Below are 27,695 nucleotides of genomic sequence, written 5' to 3'. Positions count from 1 at the left end.
ATATAAAATAATGTGAAATAACCTAAACATTGAACTTGAAAAAACATAAAATAATGTGAAATAAAGCAATGACACAGCTGACACGCATACCACGTTTAGTATAAGTATATGCAATGGTGTGCACAAATTGATGTGCGGGATTGAGGTCAGGAAAGCTTTTGCTTCAGTGATTACCATCATCTTGGGTTGGATTTTAGTTGCACGATTTCTGGTTAACTTCAGGAAGGCGTTGCTTTTTGGTTTGGGTTTAGTTGCACAATTTCTGCTGAACTTTGTGAATGCTCTGCTTTTGGGTGTTGCACAATTTCTGCTTAACTTCGTGACGGCTTTGCTTTTGCGGTTTTAGTATTATTGCTTCACCAATGGAGTGAAGGGAAGAGTAATTCTCGTTTTTGGGATTTTTAAATATATAGTTTACTCCTCTGCGTGTTTTTGTTGTGTTAGAGAGGAGATTGCATATATTGTTGTTCCTCCAGTGAAATTATATCATGGCTGATCCAGGTTTTGTTTCTGGATTTATTGGTGTGGGCATACAAATGACAATTGGCCAAATTCTTGGGCACATTCGCATTGCACTCAGTTGCCAGAAAGAGTTGGCCAATTTGAAAGATCTGGTAATGGAAATCGAGCCTATTGTCAAGGGCATTCAGGAAGACCGCCTGGAATTAAATAAGAATAAAATTTCCAACAGTCAAAGCGGCAATAAGGGCGCTTCAGCTGTTAATAGTTGGCTTAAGAAGTTAGATACGCTTCTCCGACAAGCATCAGCAGTGGCACAACACTGCACAAAACCATGGTATGACGTAGTTTCACGTTATAAAGCGAGTAGAACTATCAATTCTTTGATTTCAGACATAGCCCACCATCTCCAACTGGCTCCTTTGGTTAACTTGGCCCAAACTGCGGCACAAACTCCAGTGCTCCAAGTGGAACTCGGGCAGATTAAAGAAAGCGTCCAAACCATGGCTTCTTCTTCAGCGAGTACATCTGCAACTACCTCGCAGTCTCTAATTCCTTCATCGGGGTTATTCATCAACGAACCCCTTATTGTGGGACAAGAGAATGCTTTAGCAAGACTCGAAAAGTTAGTGGTGGATGAAGCCGCTACTTCTCCCTTCTTGCGCATTGGCGTGATAGGCAAGGGTGGTTCCGGCAAAACTCTACTTATGAAGACACTCTTCAATAGTAAAAAGGTAAGAGATATTTTTAGCGATGGATTATTGCTTTGGCTTACTGTTTTTCAGAGTCCGTCTATAGCAAGTCTTCTCAATGAGCTCTCTGCACAAATAGCCATTCAAACAAACGTAGATCGTGGTAAAAATCTTAACCAAGAAGCGGTAAAAATTTGGTTGTATGAGAGATTGCAGGGAAAGAGGTTTGTCTTGATATTGGATGATGTATGGGAAGAGGGTGCAAAATTGCTTGAGGAATTGGGTCTACTCCGGCTAACCGACTCTTCCATCTCCACAGTTATTGTGAGTACAAGGAATCGCAGAGTGCTGTTAGAAATAGGAGTTGAAGAGAAGCACATAATCACAATGGAGGATTTGATCGCGGATGATAGCTGGCGGTTGTTTGCTTATTATGCTTTTCCCTCGACAACCAGGACGCATCCAAACATCCAGGAAGTAACGGCCAAGATTGTGTGCGCCAAGTGTGGAGGGCTTCCTCTTGCAATCAAAGCAGTAGGCAGAGCAATGGCAGGGGTTACCAGTGAATATGAGTGGCACTTAGCAGCCCGAAGGCTGCCTGGCCAAGACAAAGAAGCTCTCCATCATTGCCTAAGGTTGAGCTACGACGCACTGGGCAGTTCATACGGGATTAATCTGCAAATGTGCTTTCTCTACTTAGCTGCCTTCTCAGAGGACTATATTGTTCATGTGGACGAAGCGATTCCATTGTGGATAGGAGAAGGACTGCTTGCAAAGAAGCAGCTGCAACATCCAGGTGGCAAAGACCCATTCCAGATGGGAAGAATTTACGTCAATATTTTGGCCGATCGTTGTTTGATCGAACCCATTGGGAGAGACGTAGATGGGCGGGTTTTATGGTTCAGGATACACGACGTCCTGCGTGATTTGGCAGTTCAGATTGCTGAGCAAGAAGAAAACTTCTACTGCGGGGCAGGTCAGGGCTTGACAACTTTAAAGGAAAATGAATGTTCAGGAGGGACTCGGATTTTGTTGAACAGCAACAGATTGACTTCCCTTCCCCAGTCATTGAGCTCTCCGGAAATTTGCTCACTGATTGTTGGAAATAATAATATTAGACAAGTTCCAAAAAGGCTGATTGGGGGTATGATCTCTCTTAAGGTTCTAGATTTGAGATGGACGTCGCTCCAATCATTGCCGGACAGTGTCGGCAGTTTGAAACAGCTGGTATTCTTAAGTTTGGCACACGTTCCTTTGACAAGGCTGCCTGCATCTCTCACAAATCTTGTGAATCTTCAAATCCTTATTCTTTCCAGATCTGGAATTACAAAACTACCGTCTGTCTTTCATAAGTTGAGATCTTTAAAGTACCTGGACCTCGACGACTGTGATGATTTGCAATGTCTACCATGTAGTATATCAGGCCTCACGTCTTTGGAGTACTTGTACATGAGCAACTGCCGTAGTCTGTGGAGAAAACACCAAGGAAAGCACAGATGGTCAAAAATGCAGGCTTCCATTGATGATTTGGGCGGGTTAACAGAACTCAAAAGCTTATATTTAGAGAATAATGGACAAACAATTAGCGAGGGGACATTTGGGAAACTTGCTAACATGGAGACACTTGAACTGACCCTCACAGGGATGGCAGGTCCTCCGCATGACCTAAATAATATGTCAAAGTTGAAAAGACTTATGCTAAATTGCCGTCTTGTGGTTAAAATGGATTTTCTTCCATTTCAAAATTTGATTCATCTTAGATTATGGGAGTTACATATGTTACAGGAACTCCCACCACTGCATAAGCTTAAGAGCTTGAGACAATTGGATATGGTGCGTTGTTGTCTCGAGTTAAAAAGGTATCCAAAAGAATTTAGTGAAAACGGTGCATTTCCTGCCTTGGAGATATTGTCACTGGTTGAGTTAGAGGTATTAGAGGAGTTGCCCGCAGTAGAGGAAAGTGCAATGCCTTCTCTTAAAATATTCACCATGATGAAATGCCCAGCGTTAAAAATGATGCCAATGGGTTATGTAAATCTCAAAACACTTCAAAAAATAAGAATATATAGTTGTCCAATGGTATTAGAGAATTTAGATGAAATTAGAAAAGCAAATTCAAACATAGAAGTTGTAACGACATCTATGGTAGATATAAGTGAAGTTTATAAAAGGTTACAAAATTTTGAAGACTTACAAGGAAGTGCAGATAGTTGGGTTTACGATGAATTTTGGTGTAATGAACTGTATCTTTTTCTCCAAAGTCTTTGGAGAAGATTATAAATTTTTATAAATAATATATCATGATGAAAATTTCTAATTTATATCTTTTTCGTGTTTATTTTATTATTAAATTGTTATTTTGATTATTTAAATAAACTTGAATAAGATTTATATATTTATATATTTTCATATATATTTAATAATTAAAATTTTAATAAAATACTTTCACAATATATATTTTTAATATTATAATATATTATATTAATAATTAAATTATATTGATGCCATAACCAGTATATTGTTGCGATATATTTATTTAACATTTATTTTGAGGAAAAAAAAGCTATTCAATTTTTAATTAAAAAATATTAAAATAAGATATGTTAAACTTCAATTTATTATTTTATGAAAATAGTAATAGACGCGTAAGTGTACACATTTGATATTTGAATGAAAATAGTAACATACGCGTAAGGGTATCTATTTGATATTTGATGGAATGGTTATATTGATATTTAGATAAGTTAAATGACTTCTACTTTTTTAAGAAATAATTGGGATATGGATTTGTGTGAGTCAAAGTAAGTGATGGAAAAATAAAGCTTAAAATGGATTAGATTAGATTAGATTAGATTAAAAGATAAAGCAAAGAATGTTTGATATGAATTTTATGAGTTGAATTGAAGTTTTAATTTTCAAGAATATAGGTAGTTTTGATTATAGGTGGTTTTGAAATATTCTTTACTCTATTCTTTTGATTGAGCTACTAATTTTTCCATTGAAAATATGATTAAAGAAATTATACAATATGGAAGCCAATATGTATTTTAAAATTGCTTCACTCCAGCGAAAACCGCCACCTCTGGCTCAAGCAAGACTAGCGTAAGGATGCACAACCTTTGCTAGATCATTGGGGGCAAAGGAGGAAACTATCTTGAAAAATACGAACAATAAAAATATTATTACTTCCAAATTTAAGGATAAGTTTTGGGATGATAAGGAGTTAGAGGGAAAAGCGAAGTTGAGGTATTATAAGGAGGTGATAACCCCCAATCTCTAAAACCAAAATTATATTTTTGTTTGAACCAAAATTATATTTATGTTTGTCTTGACGAGTGCTAAGAAGAAAATAAATATTACCAAGATTAGAACTAATTCTCATGAGCTTCAAAGTGAGAGGGGACATTGGTCTATTCCCAAGACACCTTGGGACAAAAGAGTTTGTCACCTTTGGGACACTAAGAGGGTTGACCATGGAAAACACTTTTCCTTGGATTTCCCATCTCTTACACACATCCATCCTAATTTTATAAACCTTTTCCACCAACCTTAACTTGTTAAGTCAAAAAAATATAGTGATCTAGATACACTTCTTTCCCTTCTTTTCAATTATAGAAATGAAATGTTAAAAAATCTCAACTAATCTCTTGCTTTCTTAAAGTCCAACAAATCATATTGGTCTTAGTGGATGTTAATCACCACCATCATCATCATGCTAATGTATTATAATATATATTAACTTATAATAGGGTTTCAAAGAATAAAAAAATAATGCATGCACATTTGTTGTGGGGAAAAGTATCCAATACGGAATGACCCTATCCCACTCTAAGGGTGATAGTACCTCAGCAACAACTGAAAGCAAAGCTATCTAAGGTTTCTTCTTTATGAAAGTAAATAGGGGAGAAAGAGATTCACTAACCGATGTCTTCCGCTAATGATTGATCCAATCTTCTCTCCTTGCTGCTTGCTCCCAGCTCCTTGCTCTTTCACTGGCCCAGCTACACAAAGATCCTGCAAAAAGGCAAGAAAGGGAAACTACAAGAAGCATACATTCATAACTGATTCAAGGATTAGAATAAATCAAATACACAAGTACAACAATACATCATTGAAACACATGCATATAGAAGAACCTCAAATGCTTTATTAATGGAAGAAGTAAAGTTCTGAGAGTGTTACAACCATAAAAGGCCCAATTCAGCAACACCTCCCAGCAGAAAGAAATCTCCTCTTCACCTCCTTCAAAGCAATCACCCAATAGCTCTAAACTCAAACCAACAGCACTTCCTTGCTTTCACAAAATTCCAGCCTCCCTAGACCTCATGAGAGAGCTCTATATATAGGAGATTTGGAGAAAGGATGAGTCAGCTTGAGGCTGGCATGAAGCTGACTAGTGTCCTCTCCCACTTCAGTTATTCTTCAGTTCTTGAGTCCACTTGGAGGTTCTTGCTTCCACTTGGAGATCTAGATCCTCTTACTCATCACAAGGCGAATTCCCTGATCCAAGTGTCATTTTGGAAGCTTCCTGGGCATTGACACCTTGAAGAATGACTGTGCCACTTGGCCAATCTCGCCCAGCGCAGGTAGCCTTCATTAGATTTGACATTCAGCGCAGGTACAGAGTGGAGCAGTTGACATTTAGCGCAGATGCTCAGTGGAGCAGTTGACATGATCCCGAAATTGCTTGTTTTTGAGTGTTTTCAGGTGGAGAACTGATTTGAAGTGTTGTGGTTTGCTGACCTTGTTCCTCTAGGGGTAAGAACAACATGTTTAGGGACTTTGGATCCCTTTGATTATGGACATTTCATGCTTCATGCTGTAAGGCACAAAAATGTCTATAACAGTTGCCCCCTAAAGTATGAGGTCGTTTATCGAGTGAAATGCTTTATCCAAAGGATCCGAAGTTCATTCAATCGCTGAGAGGTGACCTGTAATAAAATACAATACAATACATTATTTTTCATTCTGCTTTCATGATCTAGCTGAGGCGGGCATTCCCATGCTCAGCTTTATAAATACATTTTGGTACATAGAACAGACGATCGTCTGATGGCAGACTGATAATTCTCTGCTGAAATTATCATCCTTTGAATAGGATGATCATCTGCTGCAATGATGTACATGACAAATGCTTTTATATTTCCTGAATATATATCGCAGCCCGGATGGATGAAACTAGATCCGGGGTCTTCAAACTCGTTCGATCTTCACTCTAAGTACAAGTCGATCCATGTGAGAATTGTGCTGAAGTCGAACATGGAAAGACATCGCTTGATTACCGGTCAATAATGAAAACCGTTAACAAGCGCGAGAGGAATCACCGATAATGATAATGACCCTCAAGGTACTGCAGTACAATTCACGTGGCGTGAATAAAGGACTTGGCGTCGAACGCCACGCAAAATCTTCTGGTCGAAGGTCATTGACGTATACCTGTCGCCGGAAGTGAGAAACTTGCCATTGAGGCATGCAAGCTTCAAAGTACTGAAGGGGTTGTTCCTAGATCAACTTCTTGGATAATGAGCTGAAGTCGACAAGAAGTGATCTGTCAAAGGAGGGCCTTAATGAATCCCACATCAGTGACACGGAACGGAGCTAATGATTTTAGTGGAGGTGAAAACAAATTGTGACATATGATTCAGGGTGGCGATCATGGGCGGATGAAGGATAATGTATGGCAATGGATGGGACACGGTTGACTCTTTCTGAACGACATCTCTTGAACATATAACGACACTGATGCGGTGGATCGGTAGCATTACCCCAAATGTGGATGGTTTGGCGAGGACCATGGTGATGAGACCGGTGAATGAAACAACCCAACCCGATGTGGTACGGAGGAAAAGTGTCATGTTCAAGAGCGACTTGCTACCATTAAAGCTTTGAAGTTCTCCCAATTTTTCCCCAGTCATTTCTGACCAGTACCTCTTTATTTTTGTCAAGCTTGAGGAGGATAACATATGCTTGTTCTATAACCTGCCCTTCGGGCAAGCCCATCGCTATGTTTTAACGAGCCTAGCGATAGGGAAACTCGTTCTCGTCTAAAGACAAGTTTGTCGCTATTTAATCATTTTAACGAGTCTAACGACAAGGAAAACTCGGTCCTTTTCATTTTTAGAGAGTCTGAAAAGGTACAGAAAGTTAACTCCAAAATTCCTTTTTCGTCATCTAATCCCTTAAGTCCGAAAAAGTATAAAACAATACAGAAGGGATGAGTTTTCGGTACTTTTAACGAGCCGAACAAAACAAGCGCTCGATCTTTTTGTGCAATAATCCCTCAGGTCCAAAAAGATTAAAATCTAGAGGAGGGATAGCTCTTCCGGTCGTTTAACGAGCTGGAAGGCCAAAACTCGGCGAACTTTTCATATTTTTACGAGTCAGATGAAAAGAGCTCAAAGAAGACTCGTCTTTTGAGGAACGAGTGATAAACAGGGATAGCAGCAGATTCCAGGTACAGGTTGGAATTCTCCAATCACGGCAGTGTCACAAGGATGGCTAGGTGAAATCACTCTTCGCAGCTGTTTCTCAAAAGAGGTAAACACACAAATGGAGGTGAATGATCGGCCAAATGAAAAGTGGAGGTGACGGGCGAACACAACCAAGGCTTTTATGGCTGATGGATTTACGATCACAAAAGGTTATTTACCGGTTCATTTTTTCTGAATGAGCTTGAACTCTAAGGGAAAGCCTGCTCACAATCTTATGTTTATTTTTTAACAAGCATGAACTATGTGCTAAAATTGCTCGGTTCTTGCGTTTATTTTTTAACGAGCATGAACTATGTGCTAAAACTGCTCGATTCTTGCGTTTATTTTTTAACGAGCATGAACTATGTGCTAAAACTGCTCGATTCTTGCGTTTATTTTTTAACGAGCATGAACTATGTGCTAAAACTGCTCGATTATACCAGTCATAAGATAAGAATGTCTCCTGTGAGATAGCTATTTTTTATGGAGCTTTATCTCACGAAGCTATGCTCCATATTTAGCAAATTTTGACTTTTGCCCCACATTCTTTCTTTATGCAAGGTCGGAATCGGCTAATCCTACGAGTTTAAAGGGTTAGACCTACAGGTTTAAAGGGAGGACCTAAAAATTTAAAAAATAAATAGCCGTCCCTCGCTCGCACTCCAAAAGATTGCATGCCCCCAGGTATAAAGTAGGATTTCAAGGCTGCCCCTACTTATCCGATAAAACATTTGTTTTAAAGGGTGAGGCTTGCCTCTTTCTGGTTACCCAAAGATGGTTCTATTTGCTGCCGCAAATGAATCTCTTTCTTCGACACTGTCTCCCATAGTAGACAATGGTGAATGACTAAAACTCGTCAAACACATAACTTTGACAAAAGAATCCTATTCTAGAACAACCCCTCTTCCAACCACGGACGGGGTACGGACTAGTCATATTCTCCCGCGGAAATTCTACCTTATCCCCAGGGTTTCCTCTGCCCGAAGCAGACCAGGATGCATGCCCCCTGGGTTCCAGTCCCATCTTTCCAAATCACTCGCACTCATCGGGAAGGAGGACTGGGGGTGGAGATATTTCTTGAGTGAATAGACCATTCAGGGTTGGTATTTGACTATTTGCGATGCGTGATCCCGGAAATGAAAGTTGGTCTACAAGCTTGACCACTCTTCCTTCGTGTGGAAAACACATTACTCTAAAGAGTGAGGAGACTATTGCTCCCATGCAATATATATAGTCTCGTCCAAGGAGTAGATTATAATCCAAGGGTCCTTGAACGACCATCACGTTCATTTGAACGGTCTTCCCTTTCAATGTAACAGGCACATTGGGGAGGATCCCTAATGGTCGACTGGTTCCTTTATCAAAACCCGAGAGATTTCTTATCTCAGGTAAAAGCGCCGGGGAACCCAGTGCTTTCCAAGCAACAGAGGAAAGGATACTCACAGATGCCCTTTCATCAATGATAGTGCCAGCCATTATCATCCTGTAGATTTGGACAATGATTCTGAATGGTATACTAGCTGGCAACCAGGGTCTGCCTAGTTGATTCCAATCAAAGGATACAACCAGGTTGCTTGGTGGTGGGACCGAATATACGGCCGGGTACGACCCTGATGATGTTCCTTCCTGCGATAAAGGAATGGGCGCATTGCCCTGACGCTCATCAGAGTTTGTGCTGATGAAAAGAATCTGGATGGTGTCATCCTTATTCTCTTCAGTGAGGGTGTCATTTGAAGACGAATCTTCAGTGACGGTGTCATTTGAAGATGAAACTTCTGAAGGGAGAACCGGGTCAACTGCCGTATCGACCTTTGGACTTTCGTCCGGTCTGGATTCAGTAGGTTCATTATCAGTGACTGACGCTTCAGCTGACCACTTGAGCGGGCCAGCTGTATTTTCAACCAACAAAGGACTTGGCATGAGTTTTTTGTATCCAGGAGGAAGTCTTACCGGTGAAACCAGACGATCTCCCAAAACTCTCTTCGCTTCATCTAAGAAGGGACAATGGTGGATGGCGTGATCGCCTTCACACAATCTGCAGGGGGATCTTACTCCTCCTCTTTGTCCTTCACTTTCGCTGGTTGACGGTAAGCATTCAACCTGGCTGTCAGAGGTTGATGCTCCCGAATTGTGCAAACAAGGGGACTAGTCCCTTAGTATCCTGGGAATACAGGGACAATCTCTATGGAAATGGTCTCCTCTACATATGACACATGGCGATTTGGGCCCGGTCTGTGCTGTGTGTGGATTTTTGTCAGATGTCTTTTGCTTGCCCCCAGTCGCCTTAGGCTCCTTCTTCTTCTTCTCTCTCTTCTTCTTCTCCTTCTTCTCCATGGGAGCTTGGCTTTTGCCGGCTCTACCTTGCGAAGATGAAGGATTGGAGGAAGAGTTATTGGAAGTAGAAGGCTGGTGGGCAGCTCTATACTGATCTAACTGTTGACTCGACTGCTCAGGAACCATGGTGTTCTGAACCACATTAGTTGAGAATAGCCAAATTGGCAGGCCAATTGTCAGTCCTGGAAGCGACAATGTGGCCATATGGGGCACACCAACTTCTCCCCAAGAGGAGAAAGGACTAGGATTTCCATCATGTGGAATTCCTTGGTTGGGGCGTTCCATGGTCTCAACCTACAGATCAACGCGGGAATAAGAGGTGATTATGTTCCGTTTAAAATGAATTTTATAACGACGCTTTAGACACAACTTGATTTTTCACTTTTTAAGAGTCGAGAAAAAGCTAAAGATGACTCTAGTCTCCTTCGATGTTTTAACGAGCCCGAAGTGACAAATGCTCGGATGGAATTTTTCAGTTATAGAGTTTGAAAAAGGCCAAAAGAAACTGCTCTGGAGATCTAGGCAGAGGGTGTGCCAAACCTTTCGCGAAACCACAGAATACGTTTTACGGTACGGGTGGTCGATCTTCGTGAATGCTGTGTTCACTGCATCGCGATCAGTAGGGCGGCCGACACGGCTTCCTAAGGATAAAGGCTTTGTTCCTATAGGGGTCTCCCAATATATACGCGACGGTACGTGGGAGCACAAGTCCGTATTAATACTTATCGCTTCACCGTGGAGGAATCACCCAACCACTCAACGCTAAGATATCACGTTTAACGACGCCGAAACACGTCTCTAGCTTAGACCTCTATGTATTTGCGTTATGTTTCAATGCGTTGTTATGTAAATTCAATTCATTTTAAGTTGATCTTGCTTAGCAGTTTGCCTTTAAGGATCACCACGAGATGTATAAACAACTTCCTAGATGCAGTCTAAGATGATAAGCAAGCTTTTCAATCTTTCAACTTTGAAAATCTTAACTACTGAGGGAAAAGAAAGACATCATCTTTTCACACAGATCATAGAGCACACACTAATGCACTTTTCCCTAAATCAACATGCAAGCTGTCAAATGCACATGCACAATGCAGGTATTTCTTTTCTCTTTCTTAATGTTGATGTATTACAAAAGAAAGCTGTTGTATAATTTCGAATTCAATTTCAAGCGAAAGCAAACAAGTTTGTCCAAAATCAAAAGACACCTTAATATTTACTTGTTTCGACACTAGAAATGTATAAATTCAAACCATATGACGAAAGCAAAAGCTCAATCAGCTATGAACAGCAATCAAACTAACTCTTAAGATCACTACGACACTTATCACAGTTCTGGATCTAAGAGGCCACAACAAGACTAGTTCGCTTTTCGTTATGGGAAACTGTAAATGAAACAAGAAATACACAAAGAACAATCACAGTTTCTTTATACAACCGAGGCGGAATAGTGGCAAGGAAAGTTGGTTTCAGATAGGTACATTGACTGGTAACAGGCAGCAAAAACAAGGGTGAAAACAGGGCAAGAAACAGCAGGAAACCCCAGTAGCACAAGGCAACACTGGTTCAGCGCAGGCAATGCACTGTCAGTTTGACATTCAGCGCAGTTCCCGAAGGGGCTACCTGCGCTGAAATGCAGACAGCCTTTGTACAGCCTGCACTGAAGAATGAAACTTGCGTTTCTCTGGTTTTCGGGTCACAGATTGCTAAAAAATTCACAGTTTTTGGCCAAATCAGAAGCTATCAGTCAAGTACACACTAAGGGATAATTAGGAGGATGAAAAGCTATCACTAAGAGCTTCAGAGTCCTTGTGGATCAGCTCTTCAAATCATAAACATGCCCAGAAACTGAGCTAGAGTAGCTGCCCTCTACTTTGCATTTGAGAGATCCAAATGCAGTTCGATTCGGTACTCCCTGTGTTTATGAAATGAATAGCAAAAACACAAACAACCAACAAGATACGATCCCCAGCGGAGTCGCCAATTTGTTGTGGGGAAAAGTATCCAATACGGAATGACCCTATCCCACTCTAAGGGTGATAGTACCTCAGCAACAACTGAAAGCAAAGCTATCTAAGGTTTCTTCTTTATGAAAGTAAATAGGGGAGAAAGAGATCCACTAACCGATGTCTTCCGCTAATGATTGATCCAATCTTCTCTCCTTGCTGCTTGCTCCCAGCTCCTTGCTCTTTCACTGGCCCAGCTACACAAAGATCCTGCAAAAAGGCAAGAGAGGGAAACTACAAGAAGCATACATTCATAACTGATTCAAGGATTAGAATAAATCAAATACACAAGTACAACAATACATCATTGAAACACATGCATATAGAAGAACCTCAAATGCTTTATTAATGGAAGAAGTAAAGTTCTGAGAGTGTTACAACCATAAAAGGCCCAATCCAGCAACACCTCCCAGCAGAAAGAAATCTCCTCTTCACCTCCTTCAAAGCAATCACCCAATAGCTCTAAACTCAAACCAACAGCACTTCCTTGCTTTCACAAAATTCCAGCCTCCCTAGACCTCATGAGAGAGCTCTATATATAGGAGATTTGGAGAAAGGATGAGTCAGCTTGAGGTTGGCATGAAGCTGACTAGTGTCCTCTCCCACTTCAGTTATTCTTCAGTTCTTGAGTCCACTTGGAGGTTCTTGCTTCCACTTGGAGATCTAGATCCTCTTACTCATCACAAGGCGAATTCCCTGATCCAAGTGTCATTTTGGAAGCTTCCTGGGCATTGACACCTTGAAGAATGACTGTGCCACTTGGCCAATCTCGCCCAGTGCAGGTAGCCTTCATTAGATTTGACATTCAGCGCAGGTACAGAGTGGAGCAGTTGACATTCAGCGCAGATGCTCAGTGGAGCAGTTGACATGATCCCGAAATTGCTTGTTTTTTAGTGTTTTCAGGTGGAGAACTGATTTGAAGTGCTGTGGTTTGCTGACCTTGTTCCTCTAGGGGTAAGAACAACATGTTTAGGGACTTTGGATCCCTTTGATTATGGACATTTCATGCTTCATGCTGTAAGGCACAAAAATGTCTATAACAACATTTTCTATATATAGTTTATATTTGATATTAAAAATAACGAAAAATTCAATAACCAATAACTTGAACTCAATGTTCCTTCGATTCAATAATTCCTAAATGTCTCTTTTGTTATCTTAATTTTTTAATAATGAAGCCATATACAACACCTTGTTTACCATACCAAGTGTTTATTATCAATCAATCCCATGTTGAATTGCATGGTTTGGAGGAATCTCAATGCCATGTTATTGAAAAACATTAAAATATAACATTATAGTAACTTGTACAACTTTTTATACTCATTTAAATTCTATTTTCATGTTGATACCATTACACACAACAAATCCTCAAAATTTTGGAACCAATTGAAAAATGCAAATTTCACTTCCTTCTTTGTTCATAAAAACAAGTAATGTAAACTATCCTTGGGCTTTGGTCAATCTAATCTTCAATTATAGGAACCAAATATCTTTAATTATAGAAACCAAATATCTTTAATTATAGAAACCAAATATAAGGGTATTGGATCTTTATACATTATCATTGAATAATGTTTGGTCATATTTGATTAATCAATACTAGTTGTTGCTCCATCAATAGATAACATCTCAAATCCATATATATAAATTGTCAGAAATCTAATTGAACTTTATTTTGCTAATGAAATCGATTAAGAGGGAAAAATCAACCTTGCATTTGTGTTAAACACATAAATCCTTGTGCTTGTTGAGCCAACCAACCAATAAGGTCCATAATTTAGAACTCTAGGTAGATTGAGCTTCTTCATTATGATCATGTTTGAGGTGAGATCTTGCTAGTGACTTGTACCAAAATTTATAGTGATAAGTTCGTTATTTATTTGGATCTTAATGAAAAAATTATTGGACTTAATGCAACTAGGATGGGTCATTGACTTTAAGGAAATCCCTTCAATCACATTCTCATCTACTGTTATGTCTTTCCTTCCTTCTATATTTATGTATACGTATACCTTTCTTCTTTCAATTTAGTCTCCAACAATATTCCTTCATGCATTATGTGTTTGTAATAATGAAAAAAAAATACATTCTTCTTAATTTGATACAACACAATATCCTTCCTTTTCAATAATTTTTCTATTGTATAGTCCCACTTAGGGACTTCTTAGTATGCCATCTTTTACATCAATTTTCATTTTCTATATAGTGCCAACAATGTTATTGGTATTCTTCGAATTATTTGAACTATGTTATACTATCTTTTGCCACACTTATTATAATATGCATGATTTGGCTTAATGACATCATCCTCTTGCCTTTTGCAGACATTCTCCATCCGAAGAACTCTTCAAAAAACAAAATTTGAATTCACATACAAACCTTTTTTTCTAGTATAACTTGTACATATGTGAAAATTACTCAAGCAAAACATGTATATATGCTAGTGTACTTCAAGTAACTAACCAATGGTTTCAATTTGCACCAAAAAAAAATAAATGTACACATAACGGTTGTGTGGTGGAATTTGTTGGAAGACAATCCCACTCATTATGCAAGTTGTTGCAACCTACACAAGATCACAATAGTTGTTAGAAGCAATTGCAAACTCATAGCTAAACTATTTTTATATTCAAACATGGATGAATAAACAAAACAAACAAGAAATAGATACAATATGAAATGGGAAGCAAAGACTCTTTTATTGATTGTGGTTTAAGACAAAAATTGTCTGCTTAATGAGACACAAAGGAATATGAAGAGTTGGAGTTTCCATCTTCAATCCTCCAACGTAGGTTACTTCCTTCTCCTTCTGTTATTTCTCACTCTTCTCAAGAAGTTTGTGAGTTGCTTCAATGGTGAAGGCTTCAAAAGTTTGTAATGTGCATTTAACCAACTTTGGAAATCTGAGTGAGTTTCCAACTAGATTTTGGTAGCCTGGAAATACAATTCTTCTCTTTCTGAAATCAATCCAAGACTGGTATTTATAATATTTTCCAAGGTCTTGAAGGGTACAGTTCATTAAATGAATGTTGATTCATGTTTATGCTCGTCGTGTTTGAAGGCAATATGGGGAGTCCTTTGGGGATTCCAATTACTCTTCGCTAAGTGCGTGGGAGTTTACAAGTGAGTTGTTTGAACCTTGTACTTTGTATCTAATATGATCTTTTTAGTTTTACATGCCGCTCTTTAACGAAATGTCACTCTCTACAAATCCATGTGACCATCAAGGGGCTGCACATCATGAAAAATATAAAAGGTTACTATGTGTAAATTGAAAAATATCTAATATGTAAATTTAAAATCAAATTCTTGTGGGTTACTAATTAATTTCCTCAGAGAACCCTTGTCTTGTTGAATTAATGATGTTTTATGGTGATCACCTATATAGCTTTGTGAGAAATTTTTAGGTGATAATAGTTTCCCCTAATATATGAGGTTCAGAATGGATGTATAGATGGAATACATCATCATTTTCATATTGTATACTACCTAAATGATATTGGAAGAGATATAATGAAGATGAGTCTATGATATTCAAAAAATGACCCACTTGATTCTCTTTTGTTGATGTCCTAATGGAGGAATTCTACCCCATAGGGAACTATGATGACTAGTAAAAAATATGGGTAGCTTTGTGATAGGTGAGAGACCACAAAATGCCAAAGTACACAAATATTTTCCATACATTACACTCAAAGTTTGGTATCCAAAACTCCAAGTGGCACCTAGTTTTGAAGTACCAGAGTGGCCTACATATTTACATCCAGACCAAGATGGATTTCCTAGACATCTCTGTTTGATGGGTAAATTCCTTCTGCGGATAGAAGTAATTTCCCTATATCTAGTGGTTTGATCTAGAAACAACTGAGACAAAATCGCTATGTTTTCCTAAGGGATGTTTGAAATATGGAAAAAATACTTACTTGGGATCCAATGTAAGCTCTCTTCTCCTCCTCACTTGTAAACTTCAACTCCAACTTCAATTACTAAAAGTGGAATCTGCAAATCATCCAAAACAAGCAAGAGAACCAAAACATACAAATGACATATACAAATAACTCTAAACAAGACTTCAAGGATTCATTGTTCTACATATGCATAAATGAGACATAATGTATAGGAAAAAAAGGAACTTTTGTATTAATAAAAGGTAGGAGAAGATTACAACCCTTGTAGGCCTTGACCTTGTAGATCTCTCCCAATTATCTTATCCTTCCTTTGCCACAATAACAAGCCTTTTGTAACAAACCTAGTGAAAATTCCATGTAATAAAAGTTAAAATAATAACCATGGTTGATGGGACACTTATTCCAAGTTGAATGTTGGGAAAAACATCCTAGTGTGGGTGTTTATTGGTTTAATGGCTAAGGAAATCGACAAAGGAAATGACTAAGGCTTTGGAAAGACAAAATGGCATTTTTGACACATTTATTTATGAAAATAATGGAAATTAGGAGAAAAGGGAGGTGCAAGGTCACAGGTTGCATGTGAGGAGGAAAATGAAGGAAAATAATGGAAAATGAAGAAAATAGAGGCCTCATTCATAAAAAGGCTTCTCAGGATCAGTTGGTAACCTTTTGTCAATTTAGTTCTAGAGCTCTCTCATTATTCTCTCTCTCTCTCTCTCTCTCTCTCTCTCTCTCTTGGACACTTAGAGTTTTCTTAGAGCACTTTGGCTTTGGAGCAAGAAAGGTAAAGAAGGCAAGAGGAAGCAAAGATCAAGCAGGGAAAGGTTAGATCAAGAAGCTACAACATGATTCTTTGTAGGTATCGATTTGCATATGTATTTTCCTTGCTAGATTTGGCATGCATGGTATTGCATGTGGTTCTTTTGTTGTTATGGCATGGGTTTTGCTAGGTGTAATAGTGTTTTCAGCCTAGCCTTTCCATTTCTAGATAGCCATGGTGTGATGGGGTTCTCATGTTTTGGTTAAGCTGGATTTCCAGATGGATTCGAAGTCGAGTGAGGTGGATCTTCGAATGATAGAGCACATGGCCTAGTGGTCCCTGAACCAAGCTGTGGATCATGGTAAAGCCACTGGCCTAGTGACCCCTGAAATAAACTATGGGTTGCGATAAAGCCAGGGTTGTGTTGCCTTGATGGGCCTAGGAATCCTTGCCGGTGAATGGAAGGATATACGATAAATCCAAGAGGTGGTTTGATCTCCATTGGGCCTAGTAATCCTAGTTTTGGGATATGCAGAAAAGCTTGGAGTGGGTATCGATTTAGGGCCTAGTGATCTGGGTTTGGATTTCGATAAAGCCTAAGAGACTAGGAGACAGGAAAATTCCTCACAGTGTAGGTGGAGAGATACGATGGCATCCATTATTTTTTGGCCTGGTGAACGGATGGAGATCATGGTAAAGTCTATCATGATGTGTTTATTATGTTGGCCTAGTGGTCCAAGATGGATTACGGTAAATCCTGGTTTCTATTGATGAGGGTGAGCTGGTTTAGCCTCGGTATGCCCTGGTTGGTTCTTTTGGTTTGAGTCCCACATTCACACTTGGAATATGGCACAGGGGTGAATGGCTAAAGAGAGATTTGGCTTAGCCATTCTATGGTCGAGTGGAATGTGGTAGTCCCATCTCTCATTGGTTTTTGCATTCATTAATGAGAAATTCATTCCCTTGGTTTTCATGTGTAAATGTACTGGTTTATATGTGGATTTCATGGCTGATATATTCATGATATTTCTGTTGTTACTATGTTGGCTATATGTATGTTTTATGACAACAACTATGTATTGCTCTCAATATGTTTTTACTTGTATGTGAATGGACAATGTATCTATGACCTAATAGATGATAATGAAGTAATTGAGATGAGGGAACAATGGTTCTTAGTGATTCTCATATAAGTATGAGATACCTATGCTTAATTCTATTGTTTACACCTATTGATTACATGTTTGTGATATGTTTGACGAAATTCCTATCATGGCTAGTAGGGGTCTGGTTGAGGAATTGTTTAAGTATTTTCTCTAGCATCATTGTTTCCCTATTATTTTATGGTTCTGAAGAGATCATGAAATTCTGGGCATTGACCTGGGCTCTGAGCCTGAAAAAAGTGGCTTAATTCCCAGGGACGCTGGCACATAACTAACAAAAAGAATCCCTCGACGCTGGCAGACAAGCTTGTTTGTTTTGGAGAATTTGGTATCTATGGATAAATACTAATTCCCTAGATAAGTAGCCATATCTAGAACAACAATTTAAAGCACTTTAGCCTTTTCCTATAAGCAATAGATAAGACAAAGAAGATGAGAAGACCTACTTGTAGTTTTTCTTTCCTCTTGTCTCCTTTGTATCGATCCTGTCACTCCTTTCCGTACTTAACACGCTTGAGAAGTACGTGTAAACATCAACATAAGACAAAGAACCGATCAAAGCAAAAGATCTATTGAATACAAGTAAATAGAATCAGATTCATTTCACACAAATAAGCATCATAAGACAATACAAACATATGGGAGAAAGGTTCAAATACTTTATTGAATAGAAGAAGGAATTACAACCATTGTGTCTGATTCAAAGTCATTCCTCTAGCTTGGATCCCATCCACATCACATCAAAAGCATGACAAACTTGTAGCATTACAATACTTGCATCAAAGCCAATTCTCATAGCAACATTATCTCCTTCCAATTCAACATAGTCCAACCCCTGATCACTTAGATAAGTGGTTAATTTATAGGGAGATGAAGGAGGTTTTGTCATAAATGGTGGCATTGAATGGCCTTCCGTACTTAGAATTAGTTCCATGGAGGAAGGAATGAGAGGATAGGATGCATCTTAACTCATTCCTCATCCATTTTCAAGCTCATAGGAGTTGATAAGTGAGGGAACCTTCTAGATGACTCCAAAAGATAAGAATATTCCCCAAACCCTATGTGAATTTCGCTCAAACTTGCCCAGCGCAAGTGAAAGGAAGGCTAAGTGCTCTGCAGAGCACCCTGGCATGGACTTAACTACTCTTTGGAATTATTGGCCAATGTCTTCTCATTCATATCATCCTGTGTCATCGACTTCTAGAGATCATGCTGGTGACACACCATCAACTAGTGGTAGTAAAGGTCATGGAAATAAGGGTAGAGTTAAGTTTCCCTGTAGGTTATGTGAAGGGAATCACCCCATTCACCTTTGTCCCTATCTAGACAAAGCCAAAGAAGTGTTGGATAACGATCCTGCTTCGCTGCAACGACTTCCATATGGTTAGAGGAGACTATCCCTTAATCCTTCACTAGTTGATAAATTGACTAACCAAAATCAACCGTCAGACAAATCCACTCTCTCTAAAAGTGAATCCTATGAGTCTATACCTGACCCAAATCAACAGGTCATGGAAACAATTGACCCGATTTCACCTTCAGTCAATCGTACCATTCTCGAAGAGAGTGAATATGATACCACTCAGGGTTTTTTTGTTTGTTCAGATTCCAAAGAGCTTGGGGGAAATCCTCCTGTTCCATAAAGACATGTAAGCATTATGTTGACTATAATATAGGAGGGCATGTAAGCATTATGTTTACTATAATATAGTGCTTTGAAGTGTTGGAATTGTAGAAAGAAAAGCTCTATTTGACTTATTCCTTAGTTAAATGGAGAAATTTGATTTCCACATCAGCAGGATGACTTGGATTGCAGTTATCTGGAGTTATATGGCTTTATATCCTAGTGAAATCAATAAATTCAAGTTATAAGCTAGAAGTAGAGTTGTGCATGGGTTGATTGCTAATATTTAGCATCTAATGGAGTTATTGTTATTTAAACTCATTTATCTAAGCTCTAGTCATTAGTGGAGTCAGTAGGAGTTTAGTTGAGTAGTTATAACAATTTTTAACTCATTGATCTCTCAGTTAACTGATCAATTTAATAAAAATAGACCCAATCACGCATGGAATTCGAATTTCCTAGTTGAGTGGAGTAAAAAGGCATCAATGTATTTATTATTTTACATTAAAGAGTGTATACAGTTGGTATGTAACAAGTGAGACTCTTCTCTTGGGAATGGTGCAACCAAATATGGGCTTCTCCTATTCTTTAGGAGCCAATTTCTTCATGAATTGCACAAGGAAATAGGATAAGCAGGAGGCCAAGATTTGGAAAAGTCTTTTGGAGAGCAGCCTCAGGAGGAGGAGATTAGAATTGCAATGCAAGGTGTGCTTCATGTGTGAAGTAGTCATTGTAATTGATCATTTTTTTCTCATCTAATATAATGCAAACAGAGGAAGAGTTTTTCCCATTTGGGTTCCCCTGTAAAATCATTATGTTCCTTATGTTTGGATGGTTTCATGTTATTGCATGTGTTTCTATCATGTGTTTTCCTTTCCACAGAATAGTAGAAGAAAATTTTATCTCTTGATTTCAATTCGATTTCATTAGAAATAGAAATTTTCTTGCAATTTCTACATGGTATCAGAGCTATTGAAAACTAGATAGAAACTAGATTCCTAATCTTCTCGCAAAGAAATTTAGAATTGCGGAGTTTATGGAGAAAATTTTCTTCAGTGCAGGAACAATGTCCTTCTATGGATTGAGGCTTGAGTATGCATTAGAGGGCACTTTGAATTTCATAGCTTGGAAAGACAAAATGGAAGTTGTGTTTGATGAAAATGGAGAACTAGAGTACACACAAACTAATATTCCAAAACTAGTAGCATCAAATGCACAACAACTGGCATAGTGGAAGAAAGATACTGCAAAATCCAAGAGGATTATCCTGGAGGGTGTCAAATAGCACGTGGTTTCAAGTTTGCATGGCAAGTAGACTGCTTATGCCATGTGGAAAACCCTCATAGAGTAATTTGAAAGCAACAATGATACTAGGAAATTGGCATTGAAAGATAAGCTCAGGAACATGTTGTAGCAGCTACAACCACCCTCCAAAATTTTTCCTTAGCTTCATTTTGGAGCCTCCCTTCCAACCTTCACAGCAGCATGTCTTGCTTCATCAAGTACACAAGCTTCAGTGTTTTTCTTGCACAAAGGCAACTTGTCAATCACATCTCGATGCATTCCCTTCACAGATTGATCACCCGGACTTGGTCCAGCTGCAGGCTGAGCAACTCCCCCAAGAAATTGCGCAATTCTGGAGGGCAACCAACCTTCCCTCCAGAGATTATGCAATCCCATCTGGTAGCTTACTGGGCTCCAGAATTGTGCAATTCTGCCAGTCAACCCTCACAGAGAAAATTGCGTAATTTTACTCAGCAGTGCTGCTCAGCCCAAAATTTGCGCAAATCTGGGCAGCAGTCAGTTGCTCTGTCCTGAAATTATGCAAATCTCCTGGGTAACCAGCCCAGTTCCCAGCTAGAATTGTGTATTTTCTCCCAGTAGTCGAGTAGTCCATTGCATGTGCATTTGAGTTGACCGATTCCCTCCGGGACCGAGCAAAACTGACTTTCAAGCATGGGTTGCTTCTCCCAAGGCAGCATGCAAAGGCATTCGTTGTTTCAGGGATCTTTCTTTAGCAGTTGGAGGTTACATGCAAGGTTCATTTCAGAAACCTCCCACCAAGTGTCGCTTTCCCTAGATTTGTGGCATGCGCGTCACAACCTCGATGTTATCAAAACTCATCAATGGGACGCAGCAGAGCTCATTCCTCACATAAACCTTGCAACTCTGACATCCCACATCACATCTAGGAGCAGTTGGCACATTAAGCTCAACTCTTTTGGGGTAAGCCCACTTTCCATGCCTTTTGTTGCATTTATGTCGCTTTTTGTGTTTTCGCTTGTGTGAGTACTGTTTTCTTGATTTCTTTGAACACTTGTTTACATGTATACTAACTTGTCCTAGCACTGTTTCAGTTTTCATTGGTATCTCATTGTTGTCGCATGCATGAAACCGTTTTTCACGAACGGTCGTTGATTCGGTGAATCACTTCACCCACATGCATGTTGATCTGTTTACTAAATCTTTCATTCATGTGTTACATACACTGTCAATCACTTCTACTATCACTTAGTGTCACCATGCATTCACTGTCACATTTGATTGCAGTTGCCTGTCAGTGCATGCACTGTCAATCACTTCTGCTATCACTCAGTGTCACCATGCATTCACTTTCACATTTGCTTTTAGTTACTCGTCGGGGAGTCTGGGCAGCCTTGGCCCGGACTCTGTCTCACCAAGAGCCTCACAAATACAGCATTGCGCAATCCTGAGAGGGAAGGATCTGTCTTCCTCTCAGGAAATGCGCATTTCTATCCAGTGACTGTCCTCCAGGACTGTTTCGCGCATTTCTAAGGGATAGTGACTGCTGGCCCAAAAAATTGCGTAATGCAGTCACTGAGCCTATAGCCATCGCCAGCTGAGATTGCGTATTGTGTAATTCCAACAGTCAGCAGCCAGACTGGATTGTGCATTGCATAGTTCCAACAGTCATTCAGTCTCCCAACAACCCAGACTGTGCCTTCTGCAGTCTTGGCAGTCAGTCCCCCGACCTCACGGCTGAAATTGCGCGACCTTCATAATCAGTCACATAGGTATGTTGCAAGTCAGTGCTCAAGTTCGTTTTGGTTTTCGACTGACAAATTGTTTGCCATGAGTATTTCCATGTATCTAGTTATTTCAGGTGTTCATTTGCCTCTCAACAGTATAGGTGCAATGGTTTCCAAGAGAGCAGAGTCAAATACGCCGTTTAGAGCACACCAGGGGATGTTGTCGATCAAATGTCTATGAGTTTGCCTACTCACGAAGATATCAAGTTGTTCGTAAACAAGGACATCAAGATATAAGGAATGCAACAAAAGCAACAGGAAGGTTGTTGACAACACAGAGGCGAAGCAAAGTTGCAAGCTCAAGCAGATCCACTGATTATGAAAGCAACTTTGGAGATTCAGGCTATGAGGTGACGGCACGACATGAAGATCGCACGAAGACAGAGAATGGAACAATGAAGGAGTTGCATGTGCTGAAGCAACAACTCAAGGAAGAACATGAAGCTTCATGGACAGATGAATGAGTTGCAGCAAGAATAGGAACAATAGTGGGTGCAACATGCACCCACGGATGAAACTTCGCCCATACAAGTTATAGATCTATCCCAACAGTTGGCACGGAGCAGACATGGTGAGTAGTGTTGTTGATCACATGCAAGAGATTCACGTCATTGTGTGCACGCATGCGATCCAACCCATTCAGCACACTCACCAAGGTGAAGACAAAAAGCAAGTCCTGAACATGTACTTCGACAAGTTGATGTGCATGACCACCAGCACACACTTGAAGATCAGCACGGACATTATGCATAAATGTGTTTCTGGTTCAGCCACACCCAAGAATACCATGTGCATGTTAGCAAACAAGTTGGACAAAGGAGCCGTATCAATGCACCGGTCGCAACAGAGGCAAGAGTTCGCTTCAGCAAGATGTCACCATGGGGTGCATGCACACCCTCATGGACGACCAAGCTTTGCATCAACTCACCACTTTCGCCATGACAAGCATGTCAAAGAGTTGGTCTCATCACAATGGATTGATTTTCAATGATGTCTTGCATGGATTTCTCAAGCCATGTTGTCTCACGTGAGTACATGTGCATTGTAATGTTGAGTCATTTCAAGAGTAAAGCAAGTGTCAATAGTTGGATGTAACAGTCATAGAATAGGTGAAGAGTCATGAGGGTAGTTGAACTGTCATAAAGGTGAATGTTAAGGGTCACCCCACCCTTTTCTATAAATAGTCCCTCATAACTCATTGTAGAGGCTTTCAATCAGCGAAGCTTCCGATAAGACTATCTTGGAGAGATCTTGGACAGTATTGTAACATGCCTTGGCTTCTCCACTGCACAGACCTGGTTCATCTCTTTGGAGGAGCAGGCGGATGTGGCTGTAATGTTCCACTATTGGGGCTAGCGGGTTTACATGGATGTATTGTATGATTGGAACTTACACTTATTTATATAATAAGAGCCAATACATTTTCATTCATATGATGTTATTGTAGTTGGACTATTCCGGTCGTTGTAGCAATGTATGTTGTTTAACTTACGTAGTTGTGTATGAACTATTTTGTATGAAATTGTATGAATCTTGTTGCAGATGTGTTGTTGGTTTAACCATCACTTTGGATTATTAGTTGACTTGCTTTCCATCTTATGATGCATCTTCACTCATGTGTTCCCTTCCCATCTAATTACTGTTACAGGTTGCCAAGGGATGCACTCATCTCAACCCACCTGTGTTAGAACCTCTCATACACCTTCCTTGACTCATTGCAGTGATCACACCCTTGCTACCAACATAGTTATCTTACTTGCCTCTATGAGAAATTGCGGTCAAGGCATACCTACTACTGGGACTCTTACACCAAACGGTCTGAGGTCTAATTGGGACTTTTTACTGGGGAGATCCCCTAGACATGTTGGCGGGTCCAACACTGTCAACATTTTGGCGCTAGAAGGAGGGCCAGATGACAAGCTGAGTCCTCATATCTATTTTGAATCTCTACATATCTATCATGAGTAACTACTGAGTTTCTCTTCCAAAGTGTATGTCTTATGGAAACAATTTCATCATCTCGGAAAAGCTCTCAGATAACTTGTCTCATAAAACATTTGATGGTGGAGGCTATGTAGCCTTGGTTAGGCACGCGGTCGACATTGTAGGCTCATGAGAAAGACATGGATTCTTTGAAGAATACATGAGTTGTGCCTGTTCATCTACACACTTCAAGGGCACCCAATGCATTGGTGTGCTATGCTGCCCAAAAAATATATTCATTCTCTTGCTCATCTAGTCGCAGAGATAGATCGTGCTTTAAATCACTTCGACTATAAAGCACTAAACAAATAAATTATGGAATTACGAAAAGCACCTGATGAATCTATTGATCAATTTTACACACGCTTTTGTAATCTTGCATACCGATTCCCCGAAGGTGATATTGATTGGGAATTTCTCGATGGAAGAGTATCTTCTTTACATATATGAAAATCCACAATTCTTGAAATCACTCGAATCCTGCTCATACTTCTGTGATGGAACTGCACAATCACGAGCAGGCATAGTCACTGTCACAAGTGATTGTCTGCCTTCATCTCATCAAATAGCTCCATCATCGCGGAGTGAGGTGGGAGATCATGCACACACCTCAGTTGAACTGTCACATCCTCCCACCCCACCTACTCTTGATATTTGCACATATTTGACTTGCAAGCCTGTTGGTTATTACGTGGATTCATTCCCTCAACCTTCGTCCTCACATTCTGTTGATCCTCTGGATTGTATTGTCTTGTGTTCTTTCATTCCGCACTCCTCACCTATTGTGAACGAGGATCAAGTTGTCGACGGAGTTGGTGTTATGCAACTGACCTGCCCCATCATTCATGATGAGTGTGTGTGGGAATCTAAAGAAGACTGCGGTGAAGGATGACTCCCTTCTAGCCGCACCTCATCCAATTCATCCTGACATCCCTTTTGATTCTGCCACTACTGATTTCCCCTATGAAAACCCATTTCTGGATGCTTCTACTTCCAATCATTCACAGGACACGTCGGATGTCAATCTGTCAATACAATGTGGAGAGGACACATCTTCCTTGGAAAATCTATCCAATCTGTCATATATCTTTCCTGAAACCACAGAGGGTGAACATATTTGCTTCCCATCTACCCCTCTACCCGATTCATCAAATCATGAGGATGCCAACAAACATCTTGAATTTTCTGATCTTGGTTGTCGTGATCTATTTAATTTTCTGATCACGATGTTGGTTCAACCATTATTAATCTTTCCAAGACACTGGTCTACGATGATCTATCTGTCAATGAAGTCAAAACCCCACAAACTGTCGAGTCACTTCAGCTCAAGATGATGGTTATGTTCAAGCCCTCACTATCTTGAGGTTGGTTTCACTTTCGGTCAGGAAATTGTTGAAACACTCAAGGCTCCTCGTCACTCTCTGCTTTGCATTGAAGATCAATCAAACACCCAAATTTCACTTCCTCCACTCAAGCTACATGATACCATCGCTCATGAGTTGGAGGAATCCTACACAGAAAGCACACATGCACAACATAAGTGGCCTACCTTTCTCACATTTTCTTGCACGTCACAGTCAAGAAAATGCACACCCTCAACATCTGCATGTAGTGTAGCACAACACCATGGAAGCTCCACAGAGTGCATGTCATGCGCACTCACTCATCTTTGTTCTGTGGTCGCTCATAAACTCGTAGTGTGTTTGTCTTCACTGTTATATATTTCTTATTTTCTGGTTCGCACAACAATTGTCTTGTTCACGAACCATGCCTTCACCAACATGGGTCAACCAATGCACTGGTGGCTGCATTGGAAGTATCACTTCACGTGAGATGAACCATGCACTGTTAGCTTAGGAGTAGGAGTAGTGTTTGCTTTTTGAGTTTTTTGCTTGCATGCTTGTTTGCTTACTTTCTTTGCTTGTTTGTTTGTATGCTTACTTGCTTTGCTTTCACTTTTGCTTCTGCTCTTTCTTTTCTTTATTATTTGTTAGTTCGCTTGTTTCATTTCATAGGATAGTTTCGCATGAAACCATGTATGACTCTTTGAAACAAGCTGGGTAAAGTACAAGAGGGATTGTGCAACAATCACTACTTGTTTATATTTCATCTTGCCTCTGTATGAAGAACTTGTTACTTTTAGTCCATGATACGTCAAAGGAAAATACGTACTGTTCGAAGCAAACCTTGGTGAAAACACAAAGCTTGCGCGCTAACTAGTATCACCTACTCTAGTCGGTTGTTTTTGGGTTAATCCTTGTCAGCTCAGTCGAGTAGAGTAAGGTGAGAGGGGAAATCTTAACAGGCACGTCAGAGGTATAATAAACTACTTCTCTGCAGGAACAAGCTCTTCTTCTCTCAATAATCGGGATCCCTCTTCTACCTCTGAGAAGAATAAGTGTTATGCATAGTTACGAAGATGAAAATGAAAAAAATCAAAAAGTGAAAAAAGTTTGAAAAAAATGAAAATGAATAAGGCGAAAGAAGAGAAAGACTTCTTGCACAAAGAGGTGATGCAAGTAACTCCACCAGGGTACTGACCAGGCTCGCTGGTAGTGGAGCCATGCTTGTGTTCCTATGTGATTTTGTCGGGGTACTGTCCAGGCCTGCTCGCAGCGGAGCAAAACCAGAGATGAAACTAAGACTCTGATGACGATACTACTTGTGCACCAATATACCCCTCAACCCCAATCGAAACAATGGTGTTGCCTTGGCTTGGAATGTGTGTCAATCGACCAAGAGTTTGGCAGATGTTACATCTTACAACCAAGCTAGTGTGGAAACCAAGAGGAGCTGAGAATTGAACAATGCTTCCGAAGGTGCTAAACTTGCTTTTCACGAACAAGGTCCATTCAGAGAGTTGGAGTTCTACCAGTGTGTCGCCAAGTGTTGTAGAGGCTACAACCACCCTCCAAAATTTTTCCTTTGCTTCGTTTTGGAGCCTCCCTTCCAACTTTCACAGTAGCGTGTCTTGCTTCGTCAAGTACACAAGCCTTAGTGTTTTTCTTGCACAAAGGCAGCCTATCGATCACAACTTGAAGCATTCCCCTCATAGATAGATCACCTGGACTTGGTCCAGTTGTAGGCTGAGCAACTCCCCCAAGAAATTGTGCAATTCTGGAGGGAAACCAACCTTCCCTGCAAAAATTGCGCAATCCCATCAGCAACCTGCTGGGCTCCAGAATTGCGCAATTCTGTCAATCAACCCTCACATAGAAAATTGTGCAATTTTCCCCAGAAGGACTG

The 27,695-nt window shown here is 39.9% G+C and overlaps 1 protein-coding gene across 1 annotated transcript; it reads left to right on the top strand.

Annotated features, from left to right (window-relative positions):
• Positions 1 to 488: 488 nt before the first annotated feature.
• On the top strand, positions 489 to 3,431 carry LOC149213965 (putative disease resistance protein At1g61300). Its single transcript, XM_089389223.1, has one exon. The coding sequence runs from the start codon at positions 489 to 491 to the stop codon at positions 3,429 to 3,431; it is 2,943 nt and encodes a 980-aa protein (XP_089245349.1).
• The last annotated feature ends 24,264 nt before the right edge of the window (positions 3,432 to 27,695 follow it).

Source organism: Pinus tabuliformis, chromosome 1_1, assembly GCF_031772625.1.
Source record: "Pinus tabuliformis cultivar Carrire ecotype Pingquan chromosome 1_1, CPIR1, whole genome shotgun sequence".
Lineage (NCBI taxonomy): Eukaryota > Viridiplantae > Streptophyta > Pinopsida > Pinales > Pinaceae > Pinus > Pinus tabuliformis.
The sequence above is the reverse complement of the archived record's forward strand: the minus strand, read 5'-3'. Positions and strand labels throughout refer to the sequence as shown.

Excerpts from the sequence above, each read along its gene's own strand:
- LOC149213965 (XM_089389223.1), top strand. The coding sequence starts at position 489 with ATGGCTGATCCAGGTTTTGTTTCTGGATTTATTGGTGTGGGCATACAA.